At 42.2% G+C, this 15,668-nt stretch overlaps 1 protein-coding gene across 1 annotated transcript in view; it reads right to left on the bottom strand.

Annotated features, from left to right (window-relative positions):
- LOC149452809 (very-long-chain 3-oxoacyl-CoA reductase-like) overlaps positions 1-15,668 on the bottom strand; it is a 62,762-nt gene that overhangs the window by 29,595 nt on the left and 17,499 nt on the right. The window contains exons 2-4 of the mRNA XM_089688960.1: positions 3,199-3,245; positions 3,045-3,120; positions 775-885 (exon numbers count right to left, since the gene is read on the bottom strand). Of these exons, the coding sequence (XP_089545086.1) occupies positions 775-885; positions 3,045-3,120; positions 3,199-3,245 (234 nt within the window). The remainder of the gene's footprint in view (positions 1-774; positions 886-3,044; positions 3,121-3,198; positions 3,246-15,668) is intronic.

The raw sequence follows: 15,668 nt of genomic DNA, 5'->3' as shown, positions 1-15,668 counted from the left end.
CCTGTCTTGGCAATATCCAGTCACATCTCTATAGATTATAGATCCCAGATCTCTCTGATCCTGTCCTGTCAATATCCAATCACATCTCTATACATTATAGATCCCAAATCTCTCTGATCCTGTCCTGTCTTAATAATATCCAATATCCAATCACGTCTCTCCACATTATAGATCCCAGATCTCTCTGATCTTGTCCTGACAATATCCAGTCACATCTCTCTACATTATAGATCCCAGATCTCTCAGATCCTGTCTTGATAATGTCCAATATCCAGTCACATCTCTCTACATTATAGATCCCAGATCTCTCTGATCCTGTCCTGTCAATATCCAATCAAATCTCTATACATTATAGATTCCAAATCTCTCTGGTCCTGTCTTGATAATATTCAATATCCCATCACATCTCTCTACATTATAGATCCCAGATCTCTCTGATCCCGTCCTGGCAATATCCCATCACATCTCTCTATATTATAGATCCCAGATCTCTCTGATCCTGTCATGATAATATCCAATCAAATATTTCTACATTCTTGATCCCAGATCTTTCTGATCCTATCCTGACAATATCCAGTCTCATCTCCCTACATTATAGATCCAAAATCTCTCTGAACTTGTCCTGACAATATCCAGTCTCATCTCTCCACATTCTAGATCCCAGATCACTCTTGTCTTGATAATATCCAATCACATCTCTCCGCATTATAGACCCCAGCCCTGTCTGATCCTGTCCTTATAGTAATACGCAGTCCTCCCACGGAATGTAATTACCCAGGATTCCAATGTCCAGGTCCTTCAAGCCCTCCTCAATATTTGGGTAAATTTCGGCTCCTCCTGTAAAATCCGCCTGGATTATCCTGGCTTTCCGTCCACTCTGTTTCTCTGTAGAAGTAGAATACTTTATATGAACCAGTTATAGATCAGGGCAATTCAAAACAAAATATAACATTTAAAGTATTTTAATTAAAATATAAAATGTGTAAGCAGGAGGGACCAATGAAAAGCACACATCGCATGGAGAGGTACACATCTAGACATCAGTTACTGAAATAGAGCAGGGGCAAGTTGCTTCTAGAGCAGGGGCAGGTACCAGGGAACTGACCTGCAGAGCCTTCAGCTGGCTGACTCATACTAGGCTGCTATCCAGCCTCTAACTAAAAGCCTACCTAGCTCTCCCTGGCTAACTAGAGGGGCGCTACATTTCTTTAAATGGCTGGTTCTCAACAGGGTTGCAAGTGTCCCAGAGGATACTTCTGATAAGCCCAGGGGGGTACATCTGATGGTTCCAGGAGATACTTTAGATGGACCCAGGAGGATTTCTGATAAGCTGATTACTGGGTGTGTATTGCCCCACCCTGTGTATATATCTTGTCTCTGTGTTAAAATAAAGTAGTCTATTTCCTGATTTATTTCAAGACTGGTCTCGTCTAGTCTCGTATGGTCAGCGGTGGTGTCCGTGGATCTGTGTTCAGACAGGGAAGTGGGAGTCTAATGAAAATACCCAAGTGCAGTCGGGGTCCGGTTCTGAAACAGAAAACCCTTAAACAAGACCCTGATTGCAATTAAAATTATTATTATACAGTGTTTATATAGCGCCAAAGGGTTTGCTCAGCGCTGTACATTAGCGAGGGGGACAGAACATGAGACAAGACAGTAACAATACAATACACGAGGGGTTCGAGGGCCCTGCTCTTTCGAGCTTGCAATCTAGGAGGGAGGGGAAGGTGGTACAGGAGGAAGTGGCTGTGGGGGATTGAGTGGTAGGAGGAGTGGAGAAGATCGGTTGTTAGGTGAGGGTGGGGTAGGTTTCCCTGAAGAAATGGGTTTTCAGGGTGTGCCTGAAGGTGAGGAGGGTAGGTGACAGACTAATGGATTGGGGTAGGGAGTTCCAGAGGATGGGAGAAGTCCTGGAGAAGTCCTGCAGTTGGGCGTGGGAGGAGGAGACCAGGGAGCTAGAGAGTAGGAGGTCTTGTGAGGAGCGAAGGGCACGGGTAGCGTGGTATTTTGGTATCAGGTCAGTTATGTAGTTTGGGGCGGCATTGTGAATGGCTTTGTAGGTCAGGGTTAGTAATTTGAATTTAATGCATTGGGCAATCGGGAGCCAGTGAAGGGATTGGCAGAGGGGGGAGGCAGATGTGGAGCGGTTGGTGAGGTGGATGAGTCTGGCCGCTGAGTTCAGGATAGACTGGAGTGGGGATAGCGTTTGTTTGGGTAGGCCAGTGAGAAGGGAGTTGCAGTAGTCCAGGCGTGAGATGATGAGGGAGTGAACGAGTTGTTTAGTGGTGTCTGGGGTGAGGAACATACGTATCTTGGAGATGTTGCGGAGGTGGAGCCTGCATGACTTGATAGTGATTGGACATGAGGTTGGAAGGAAAGGTTTGAGTCCAGGGTATCACCCAGGACTTTGGCATGTGGGGTGGGAGTGATGGTGGTGTTGCTAGTCGTGATGGAGAGGATGGGGGGGAGGCGTGGGATGGGGGGAAAACGAGGAGCTTGGTTTTGGACAGGTTTAACTTGAGGAAATGGAGCGACATCCAGTCTGATATGTCGTTCAGGAGGTGGGTGATGCGGGCGGAGACTGAGGGGGTGAGGTGAGGGGTGGAGAGGTAAATTTGTGTGTCGTCGGCATAGAGGTGATAGTTGAAGCCATGGGAGTGTATCAGTTTGCCAAGGGAGGAGGTGTAGATGGAGAAGAGAAGGGGTCCGAGGACAAAGCCTTGGGGGACTCCAACAGAGAGGGGGAGAGAGGGGGAGGTGGCAGTGTTATAGGTGACGCTGAAGGAGCGTTGGGATAGGTAGGAGGAGAACCAGGAGAGAGCAGCGTCCCTGATGCCAAAGGAGTGCAGTTTAGTAAGGAGGAGTGGGTGGTTGACGGTGTTGAAGGCCGCGGAGAGGTGGAGGAGCAGGAGGACTGAGTAGTGGCCATTAAAATCAAGCAGAGGTTCAAACTCTTCTCCATGCTATTCAAAACTCAAAATTGTACACTTTAAATCACCGAGAAAACATTTGTTTAAACCACGAGTGTGAACGCATTGTCTTACCAATCTCCGCTGCAACTTTTTGAAGCTTTTCCAGAGTCCGACTAATGAGGACAACATTGAATCCCATCTTGGCTAACTATTGACAAGAAAAGACATGTGATAGGGATAATGTAGGTGAACAGAAGTACAGACTACGCCAAAATTATACCCGTACCTCAGCAGCGTAGGACTTTCCTATTCCATCTGTAGCTCCCGTTATCACTAGAGAAGAAAGGAGAAAGGTTTATAGTTTTTTAACAGTCATACTGGGATGGATTGATTCAAAATAGAGGGACTGGAAGGCATATCTCTCCCAGATAAACTGATGCCCAATTCTTTCTTCAGTATAGGCCACATGACCTAAATTGTAGATATTAGGGCATAAGATCTTTGCTGAAGGGGAGACTTCTCCAACCGACACCAATGATGGGACCCTATTCCTCCCATTAACACCAATGATGGGGCACTATTCCTCCCACTGATACCAATGATGGGGCACTATTCCTCCCACTGATACCAATGATGGGGCACTATTCCTCCAACTGACACCAATGACGGGGCACTATTCCTCCCACTGACACCAATGACGGGGCACTATTCCTCCCACTGACACCAATGATGGGGCACTATTCCTCCCACTGATACCAATGATGGGGCACTATTCCTCCAACTGACACCAATGACGGGGCACTATTCCTCCCACTGACACCAATGATGGGGCACTATTCCTCCCACTAACACCAATGATGGGGCACTATTCCTCCCACTGATACCAATGATGGGACACTATTCCTCCCACTGACACCAATGATGGGGCACTATTCCTCCCACTGATACCAATGACGGGGCACTATTCCTCCCACTGACACCAATGACGGGGCACTATTCCTCCCACTGACACCAATGATGGGGCACTATTTCTCACTCTGACACCAATGATGGGGCACTATTCCTCCCTCTGACACTGACAATGGGGCACTATTCTTCCTACTGACACCAATGATGAGGCACTATTCCTCTCACTGACACCAAAGTTGGGGCACTATTACTCCCACTGATACCAATGATGGGACACTATTCCTCCCACTGATACCAATGATGGGACACTATTCCTCCCACTGATACCAATGATGGGGCACTATTCCCCCCACTGATACCAATGATGGGGCACTATTCCTCCCACTGATACCAATGATGGGGCATTATTCCTCCCACTGACACCAATGATGGGACACTATTCCTCCCACTGATACCAATGATGGGGCACTATTCCCCCCACTGATACCAATGATGGGGCACTATTCCTCCCACTGATACCAATGATGGGGCATTATTCCTCCCACTGATACCAATGATGGGGCACTGTTCCTCCCATTAACACCAATGATGGGGCACTATTCCTCCCACTGACACCAATGATGGGGCACTATTCCTCCCACTGACACCAATGATGGGGCACGGATTCCTCCCACTGACACCAATGATGGGGCACAATTCCTCACTCTGCACCAATAATGGGGCACTATTCCTCACTCTGACACTGACAATGGGGTACTATTCCTCCCACTGACACCAAGGATGAGGCACTATTCCTCCCTCTGACACTGACAGTGGGGCACTATTCTTCCTACTGACACCAATGATGGGGCACTATTCCCCCCACTCACACTAATGATGGGCACTATCCCTCCTCCTAATACCAAAGATGGTTCACTGACACCAGGACATTTTCAACTCCCGCTGACCACAGCCCAGCCCCCCCAGAACCATCCTCACAGCAGGAGAAGTAACACCTCCAAGAGTGACTACCCAAAGGGGATAGGTCCAGCCAAAATCCAAACCTCTTTAAATTGAGCAGCATAAAAAATGAATGGTTTAAATCATACAGAGCCTGCTATGAACAAAACTGTTTGCTATAGCTTTTGATGTGCTCCCACCAGCAGGATAAACTATACTGCCCAAAAATGGTGAATTTACTTCTGTTTTTTCTCCCTTTTTATTTTAATATTGTGACAGACTGCCTGGCACCCCGGCTGGATGTGTCCACCAGAGAGCTGATTCCTCACCACGGGAACACATGAACAGGGTATTGTAGATGGAAATTGCAATTAAGAACTAAGGACACTAGCTTAGGTGCAAACATGAACTCCTTTATTGAAAATTTATAAAGAATTTATACCGCACAAAATCAGATAAGAGCTTGATCACATTATCCTAAACAATGTAAACTTTAATCAGTAATATCATCAGTATATCTAACAGTGCATCCAATGAACAGCTAACAGCTAATAGTGACCTAATTAAACAGTGATCTAATTAACAGTAAGCTAATCAACAGCCAGGCACCCAGACCAGTCACTGAGCCCACCCCAGACAGTCCGGCAAACACTATCTCTGAATACACAAATCATTATATATGGGGATATGATCTTCATGTATAATACATAAGGGGGGATATGATCTCCATGTATAATACATAAGGGGGGGTATAATCTCCATGTATAATACATAAGGGGGGATATGATCACCATGTATAATACATAAGGGGGGATATGATCTCCATGTATAATACATAAGGGGGGATATGATCACCATGTATAAATACATAAGGGGGGATATGATCTCCGTGTATAATACATAAGGGGGGATATGATCTCCATGTATAATACATAAGGGGGGATATGATCTCCATGTATAATACATAAGGGGGGATATGATCTCCATGTATAATACATAAGGGGGATATGATCACCATGTATAATACATAAGGGGGGATATGATCTCCATGTATAATACATAAGGGGGGATATGATCTCCATGTATAATACATAAGGGGGGATATGATCTCCATGTATAATACATAAGGGGGGATATGATCTCCATGTATAATACATAAGGGGGGATATGATCTCCATGTATAATACATAAGGGGGATATGATCACCATGTATAATACATAAGGGGGGGTATGATCTCCATGTATAATACATAAGGGGGGATATGATCACCATGTATAATACATAAGGGGGGATATGATCTCCATGTATAATACATAAGGGGGATATGATCTCCATGTATAATACATAAGGGGGGGATATGATCTCCATGTATAATACATAAGGGGGGATATGATCTCCATGTATTATACATAAGGGGGATACGATCTCCATGTATTATACATAAGGGGGATATGATCTCCAGGTATAATACATAAGGGGGGATATGATCTCCATGTATAATACATAAGGGGGGATATGATCTCCATGTATAATACATAAGGGGGATATGATCACCATGTATAATACATAAGGGGGGATATGATCTCCATGTATAATACATAAGGGGGGATATGATCTCCATGTATAATACATAAGGGGGGATATGATCTCCATGTATAATACATAAGAGGGGATATGATCTCCATGTATAATACATAAGGGGGGATATGATCTCCATGTATAATACATAAGGGGGATATGATCAACATGTATAATACATAAGGGGGGATATGATCAACATGTATAATACATAAGGGGGGATATGATCACCATGTATAATACATAAGGGGGGATATGATCTCCATGTATAATACATAAGGGGGATATGATCTCCATGTATAATACATAAGGGGGGGATATGATCTCCATGTATAATACATAAGGGGGGATATGATCTCCATGTATTATACATAAGGGGGATACGATCTCCATGTATTATACATAAGGGGGATACGATCTCCAGGTATAATACATAAGGGGGGATATGATCTCCATGTATAATACATAAGGGGGGATATGATCTCCATGTATAATACATAAGGGGGATATGATCACCATGTATAATACATAAGGGGGGATATGATCTCCATGTATAATACATAAGGGGGGATATGATCTCCATGTATAATACATAAGGGGGGATATGATCTCCATGTATAATACATAAGAGGGGATATGATCTCCATGTATAATACATAAGGGGGGATATGATCTCCATGTATAATACATAAGGGGGATATGATCAACATGTATAATACATAAGGGGGGATATGATCAACATGTATAATACATAAGGGGGGATATGATCTCCATGTGTAATACATAAGGGGGGATATGATCTCCATGTGTAATACATAAGGGGGGATATGATCTCCATGTATAATACATAAGGGGGGGTATGATCTCCATGTGTAATACATAAGGGGGGGTATGATCTCCATGTGTAATACATAAGGGGGGATATGATCCATGTATAATACATAAGGGGGGATATGATCTCCATGTATAATACATAAGGGGGGGTATGATCTCCATGTATAATACATAAGGGGGGATATGATCTCCATGTATAATACATAAGGGGGGATATGATCTCCATGTATAATACATAAGGGGGGATATGATCTCCATGTATAATACATAAGGGGGGATATGATCTCCATGTATAATACATAAGGGGGATATGATCTCCATGTATAATACATCAGTGGGTCATATAGTGAGCTCGGTGTAGTTATTCCCCCTGAGGTCATCACAGAGGACAAGGGGGCGCTCTTTACGTCTGGAGGATAAGAAATGTAATCTCCAAACACGGAAAGGTTTCTTCACAGTAAGAGCTGTGAAAATGTGGAATAGACCCCCTCAAGAGTTGGTTGTGGCCAGCTCAGTGGATTGCTGTAGGAAAGTCCTGGATTCTTTCTTGGATACACAGAATATAACTGGATATAACATTTATAGGTAAAGTTGATCCAGGGAATATCCGATTGCCTCTCGGGGGATCAGGAAGGAATTTTTTTCCCCTGCAGGAGCACATTAGGTCATGCTTTGCTGTGTTTTTTTTCCTTCCTCTGGATCAACTGTGGGTGTAGGATTATAACTTTTTTTTCTATAATGGTTGAACTGGATGGACATTTGTCTTTTTTCAGCCAGACTAACTATGTAACAAAGAACATTACACATGCTATCTTCCAGGTGTTTGTCTTTCACTTGTGTAATCTGTTCACTAGAGTCATCATAAGACAAAATCCATGCAATGTTCCAACAGTCTGAAAAGTGGAATTAATTTATCTTCATAGATGTCTTGAGTGAGATTGTTGATAAATATTCCTGTCCCAAGTGGAAGAGCTTCTCCAATCCAGTCTGCAGGAGGGCCACCATATTTCCTCTGACCATTAACCTGTACAAGAATAACATTACACCTTTCCATCCACTCCAGAAGGGAAGCTCTATTGTGTTCAGAGAATGAATCCAAGCCTCGCTCTCAGTGTTCCTCACACTGTTGTCCATCATTAGAGAATGATCTGCTCTCTCCATGGGATCAGAGGCGGAACCAAGCACTTTCCCATTCTATGAGCGGGAGAAGCAGACAAAATCCCCGGTCTCCTCCTTGGGCCATAATCAGTGGGTAGAAGGCTAGCCCCTAGTCCTCTCCAAAAGCCCCTGTCCCGGTTGGGTCTGTCACAAATATCAAATATCTAGATTTCTGTATGTGCTTTTTCCATCTTGTATTTTTGTCGTTTTTACCTTTGTAGAAATCTCTATGCACTGCCCGCCTAGGGATATTAAATCATAAAATGAAAAAGTGCCTTCTGTGTACTAAGCTACTAAGAATAAAAATATAGCAATATATAGTATAGTATAGTATTACTTAGAATAAAGTACTAAGGTTTGCATTGTCATTGACCTCCAATTGTTTTTTCATTATTTCCCCCTCTCTCTCCTTCTATTTTTTTTTCACCCCTTTTTTTCCCTTTCTTCTTTTTCAAGGCACTAAAATATTTAGTTTACGCTTATGCTCCTACCAGTACATATTCTGAAATGTTTCTCAAATGCCCTGTATGTCACATAAGTTTTGGTCAATGTATATGCTTCTCGAATGTTTGTTTATCTCTGCTAATTCTATAATAAAACCCTTTGTAAAAGAATAAAGTACTAAGAATGCACAGAGAAATCAGTGCATTGGGTTACCACAATATACCAATATTCACGGTTAATGATATCACCAGGGATCCCCAGCGCTGACTTTACATTACCACGGATCCGTCATTAATCGTGGGACTGTGTACACATCGGTGGCCATTGGTTCTTAGTGAATGACAATGGATTTACATCACTGGATGTCATGGTTGACGTTCATTACTTCTCTGGACATCGTCTTTGTCCCCCAACATTGGGGCAAGGTCCTTGAAAGATATGTAGCCTGGTTTGATACAGGCTTGCATGCTTGGCTAAGGTGGCGTTTTAGGAGGAATTTTGTGTCTTTTTCCCTTTTTTTTTCTAATGCATACTGTCAGTTGCATTGGTTCATCTCTTACAGGGCAATGCTCAGCTACCCATGCACTTTTTTCAACAATAGATTGCTTATTAGCCTTGAAAATGTCCAGAAACAAATTGCTTGTTTCATCTCCCATAGACGTCCGTGGGGTTTGGCACTAATTTCAGGGTTTTTAAATTTCCCACAGAGTTCACAGAACCCTGGCTGATTCACCTATCCCTAGTTCCAACCCTTCTACATTCTATCTAATAGTAAAAAAAACAATACGTTTACTTTTTCTTTAGTAAAAAAAAGGACAACTTAGCCTTGTAAATTATGGCAGCTTTGTAGCAAGCAAGAAATAAAGTCCTTATGTAAATCTGGCAGTTAGTATGATTTATTGGCATCACTGGGAAGGTTCACACACTATGTTGTTTAATGATCACAATAATTTTTATTGTTAATAAAAAAAAAACTGGAATAATTATTTCCCATGTGTTTCTGTAGGTACACTGTGCAGTTAATTATTCATGAGTAATTCTACACTACCTGGACTTTAATCCATCTGAATCTCCTGATTCTGGGTTACCGTAGGTTGTCATTCTGGCTGAACTTCAGGTTTGTACACGTTTCCCAGGAGTAGTGGTGTCTCTCCTGGGTGAATGTGGGTCACAGTGACGCAATTTCATAGTCTTGTGTTATGTGAAATAAGGATCCATTTGGTCTTTATTCCATCCATGTTCTGGTCCTTTGCTTTGGAACTGATATTTTCATCCATGTTAAGGATTAATCAAAGGGGAATATGATCATTTTGTAGAAATACATAAACAGTCCATTAGGGATGCTGCTAGACCTTGGTACTGAGGGCATGTGCCCCAGGCCTTCTGCAGAGTGCCCCAGATGTCCTCTGCAATAGCTGCCATCACTCAAGCTATCTACATTTCCCAGGAGTAGTGCTGTCTTTGCTGGATGAATGTGGGTCTTTACTACACTGGACCTTGTCTTTGTCCCTTCCTTCTCCTGGGTTCTTTTACTCAGGAACTGATATTTTTATTCTTGCGAAGTGACAATTATAAGGTAGAATATGATCTCCTTTTATTAATACATAAACGGTTCATCAGGGGCATTGCCAGACCATGGCACCCAGGGTATGTGCCTCAGGTCTTCTACTGTGTGTCCTCTGCATTAACTGCCATCGTCCCAAGTATGATGAGAATTGGTATAGCCGGCACTCGTCTTCCCAAATAATAAACTTTATTGAGCGAGTAAAATGTGCATAAAAAATGGCCAAAACAACTGAAGCTCCGCAGAGGATGGGTGACGCAACAGGACAATGACCCAAAGCATACAAGTAATTCAACAAAACAATGGCTCCAACAGCACAGAATACGCCTTCTGGAGTGGCCCAGTCAGAGTCCTGACCTCAGCCCGATTGAAATGCTGTGGCATGACCTTAAGAGAGCGATTCACACCAGACATCCCAAGAGTATTGCTACACTGAAACAGTTTTGTGAAGAGGAGTGGTCCAAAATGACTCCAGATCGTTGTGCAGGTCTGATCTGCAACTACAGGAAACGTTTGGTTGAGGTTATTGCTGCCAAAGGAGGGTCAACCAGTTATTAAGTCCAAAGGTTCACATACTTTTTCCTCCCTGCACTATGAATGTTTACATGTTATGTGCAATTCAACCATGGCAACATCTAATGTTTGTGTAGTATTATGTTCAGCAGACTGTGTTCTTCTATTGTTGTGACTTAGATGATGTTCAGAGCACATTTTATGCCCAATTCATGCAAAACTCCACGTAATCCCAAGAGGTTCACATACTTTTTCTTGCAACTGTAGTAGTGTCTCTCCTAGTTGAACGTGGGTCACAGTGAAGCAAAATCTTAGTAGTGTCACGATATGTGATATAAGGAACCGCTCTGCCATTTGGTCTTTACTACAATGGACCTTATCTTTGCCCATTCTTATTCTTGGTCCTTTACTCAGAAACCGATATTTTTCTTCTCTGAGAAGAGGCAATCAAAAAATGGAATATGATCACCTTTCTAGACCATGCACCCCAGGTCTTCTACCGAGTGACCCAGTTGCTCTCTGCAATAGTTGCCGACATTCCAAGTATGCGGACTTCCCAGGAGTAGTGGTGTCTCTCCAGGTTTAATGTGGGTCACAGTGAAGCAATCCCATAGTGTTGTGGAATGTGAACTAAGGAACCGCTCTGCCATTGATTTTTACTAGCCTACACCTCATCTTTGCCCTAACCTTGTCCTGGATCCTTTACTCAAAAACTGATATTTCCATCCTTGAGAAGAAGAAATTAAGGTGAAATATGGACACCTTATATAAATACATAAAGGTCAATCAGGGGCATTGCTAGACCCAGGCACCAGGCATGTGCCCAAGGTCTTCTACCAAGTGCCTCAGGTGTCCTCTGTAATAGTTTCCATCATCCCAAACATGCACATTTCCCAGTAGTGATGTCTCTCCTGGTTAAAAGTAGGCCACAGTGAAGCAATGTCATAGTGCCATAATTTGTGAAATAAGGAATCGCTCTGCCATTTAGTTCTTACTACACTGGACCATGTCTCTGACCCATCCTTGTCAAGTGTCCAAGTGACATTACTAGACCATGGCACGTGCACCCAGTCTACTGAGTGTCCCAGATGTCCTCTGCAATAGTTTCCATTACCCCAAGCATGCACATTTCCCAGAAGTAGGGATGTTTTTTTTCTGGGTGAATATGAGTCACAGTGAAGCAATGCCATAGTGCCATGTTATGTGAAATAAGGAATTGCTCCACCGTTTGATCTTCAACTACACTTTACCTTGTTTTTGCCCCATCCTTATCCTGAGTCCTTTCACATATAAATTATTGTTTTCATTCATGATAAGAGGCAGTCAAGGAGGGGGTGAATAAGATCACCTTGTATAAAATAGTGCATCAAGGGTGTTGCTAGACCATGGCACTCAAGACATGTGCCCCAGGTCTTCTACTGCATGTCCCAGGTATCCTCTGCAATAGTTGCCACCATCCCAAGTATGCACATTTCCCAGAAGTAGTGATGTCTCTCCTGCATGAATATGGACCACAGTGAAGCAAAGTTATGTGAAATAAGGAATCACTCTGCCATGTGGTCTGCACTACACTGGACCTTGTCTTTGCCCCATCCCCGTACTGGGTCCTTTCACTGGGAAATTAATTTCTTCCTTGAGAAGAGGCAATCAAGAAGAGGGGAAATAAGATCCCCTTGTATAAATACATAAATGGTCCACCAGGGGTTTTGCTAGACCCTGTCACTCAGGACACATGCCCCGGGCATTAGATGTCCTCTACAATAGATGCCATCATCCCAAGAATGGATCAGTTTTGGTTATCTACTTCCACCCCCACTTTGCCCCATCCTTGTCTCGGGTCCTCAGGAACCAATATTTTAATTCTTAAGAAGAGGTAATCAAGGTGGAATATGATCACCTTGTAAAAATACATAAATGGTCTATCTGGGTCAATGCTAGACCATTGCACTCAAGACACGTGCCCCAGGTCTTCTACTGCATGTCCCAGGTATCCTCTGCAATAGTTGCCACCATCCCAAGTATGCACATTTCCCAGAAGTAGTGATGTCTCTCCTGGGTGAATAGGGAGCACAGTGAAGCAATGTTATGTGAAATAAGGAATCGCTCCGCCATTTGGTCTTCACTACACTTGACCTTATCTTTGCCCCATCCTCGTTCTGGGTCCTTTCACTCGGAAATTAATTTCATCCTTGAGAAGAGGCAATCAAGAAGAGGGGAAATAAGATCCCCTTGTATAAATACATAAATGGTCCACCAGGGGTTCTGCTAGACCCTGTCACTCAGGACACATGCCCCGGGCATTAGATGTCCTCTACAATAGATACCATCATCCCAAGAATGGATCAGTTTTGGTTATCTACTTCCACCCCCACTTTGCCCCATCGTTATCTCGGGTCATCAGGAACCAATATTTTAATTCTTAAGAAGAGGTAATCAAGGTGGAATATGATCACCTTGTAAAAATACATAAATGGTCTATCTGGGTCAATGCTAGACCATGGCACTCAAGACACGTGCCCCAGGTCTTCTACTGCGTGTCCCAGGTATCCTCTGCAATAGTTGCCACCATCCCAAGTATGCCCATTTCCCAGAAGTAGTGATGTCTCTTCTGGGTGAATAGGGAGCACAGTGAAGCAATGTTATGTGAAATAAGGAATCGCTCCGCCATTTGGTCTTCACTACACTTGACCTTGTCTTTGCCCCATCCTCGTACTGGGTCCTTTCACTCGGAAATTATTTTCATCCTTGAGAAGAGGCAATCAAGAAGAGGGGAAATAAGATCCCCTTGTATAAATACATAAATGGTCCACCAGGGGTTTTGCTAGACCCTGTCACTCAGGACACATGCCCCGGGCATTAGATGTCCTCTACAATAGATGCCATCATCCCAAGAATGGTTCAGTTTTGGTTATCTATTTCCACGCCCACCAGTGACTGTATTTTCTCCTTACAATTCTTTAGAATCATTTTGGGTAGATAATTATAGAACCCAGCATTAAAGCATATCCAAACCAAAAATGTAATATGTTGCAGCTTACCAATCCTTAGAGGCAATGGCTGCATTTGTTTTCTTTTGTTTTCACCTGTGATCCTTCCAGGAACACACATCCTGTCTATGGATGGCTACACTCACTCCTACACTTTATCTATGGAGGATCAGCATAGCCACTCTTTAAAAGCAACATTTTCAATCTGTGGAGTGGGGTAGTGTCAGGTAGACTACTGGATTTAGAGGAATTTTACATAAGCAATAATACATTAAAGCTGGACAACGCTTTTTAAGCACTTACAATTTTTGTTTCTTTTTGTAATAAAGGTTTTACATAAATTCCAGCTTTCCCTCCAGTCTTGCACAGTTGTACCAGCTCCTCTTCTGTACTGTGATGGCTGACTCTGATTTCACTGCACACTGCGAGCTTCTCACAATTGGCAAGATATGCTGCTGGAAGTCAGATAGAGCCTGCCTCATGTGCTGGCTGGAGGATGTCCAGCATCATCTGATCTGAAGGGAACTTCCCATCCTGACAGTCCTTATGTCACCCGTTTTATTAATTGGATTTCAGTTCTATCACTCATGCAGGCTCAACATCACATGTGGACATAACCTACCTGTCTGAATGCAAAGTCTTAGGAACACCCACTCCTCTAGACTGACACCCAGCCAACCATCAAGGCATTTTCATATTTACTCCTCCAAAGAGCCAGCCGGCTGCTTGCATCGGGCTGAGGGCTCTTGAGAGGAGTACTGACCCATATGGAAGAAAAATATATTTAAAATATATTTAAAAAATATTATTCCCAAATATATTGACATATATTTGAAATGCTACAATTTTGGTCATATTCAATATATTTATATATATACCCAATTTTAAGAATATATTTTAAAAAAATTTATATTTTTTAAAATATTTTTTTTAAATATATTTGTTAGATTTTTTTTAACATATAAAAAAGTATTTTTAACTTATATTTTTACATATATTTGTAATTGCATTCCAAAAGTGTAGATTTGTATTTTTAAAGACATACAGTATATTTGAAATGTATTTTTAAAAATATGTTTCATATATTTTGTAATAAAAACACATTTCAACATACAGTATATGTGTGTGTGTATATATATATATATATACATATTTATTGAAGTATATTTTGAAATATATTGAATACGTCCAAAATTATAGCATTTCAAATATATGTCAATATATTTGGGAAGAATATTTTTAAAATATATTTCAAATATATTTTTCTTCCATGTGGGGAGGCAGGGCATTGAGATGTTTTCAGAAAATTATGTATAGCACCCTGCCAGTCCCAGTGACTGAATCCAAAAGATTTAATTTTTTCATGTTGATTTAATTATCATGTTGATGAGGGCAAGGGAGGAAACAGGAAAGTAAAATATGAGCAGACTAAAATTCAGCTTGTTATAAAAAACAAGACAGTACTCTTTTCACCTGGAGGAAGAGAGGCTGACCTTCTCCTTTCAGGATATCTTCTTTACAGTAAAAGCGATGGAAATGTGAGCTATGACTACGCGCTAAGGGAGAGTGAAATTCGTTTGCTGCAGTTCTGTAGCCCTGACATGTTTTGTGGAAGTATTTTATAAGAAGGAATTTCTAATGAAGGTGTTTTTACTGGCTGTGCGTCCATCGGATATTTTTTGCCTGTATGGAAATGTGAAACTGACTTCCATGGGAGCTTGTCGTAGCCAACTCAGATAATAATACCTATTAATATTTATAAGAAATAACTCCCTACATTGTTAATCCAGGGAGTATCTCATTGCCTCTGGGGATCAGGACGGATTTTT

Source organism: Staurois parvus, unplaced genomic scaffold (genome assembly GCF_062004578.1).
Source record: "Staurois parvus isolate SC_StPar_1 unplaced genomic scaffold, SC_StPar_1.0 ptg000463l, whole genome shotgun sequence".
In the NCBI taxonomy this organism is placed as follows: domain Eukaryota; kingdom Metazoa; phylum Chordata; class Amphibia; order Anura; family Ranidae; genus Staurois; species Staurois parvus.
The sequence above is the reverse complement of the archived record's forward strand: the minus strand, read 5'-3'. Positions and strand labels throughout refer to the sequence as shown.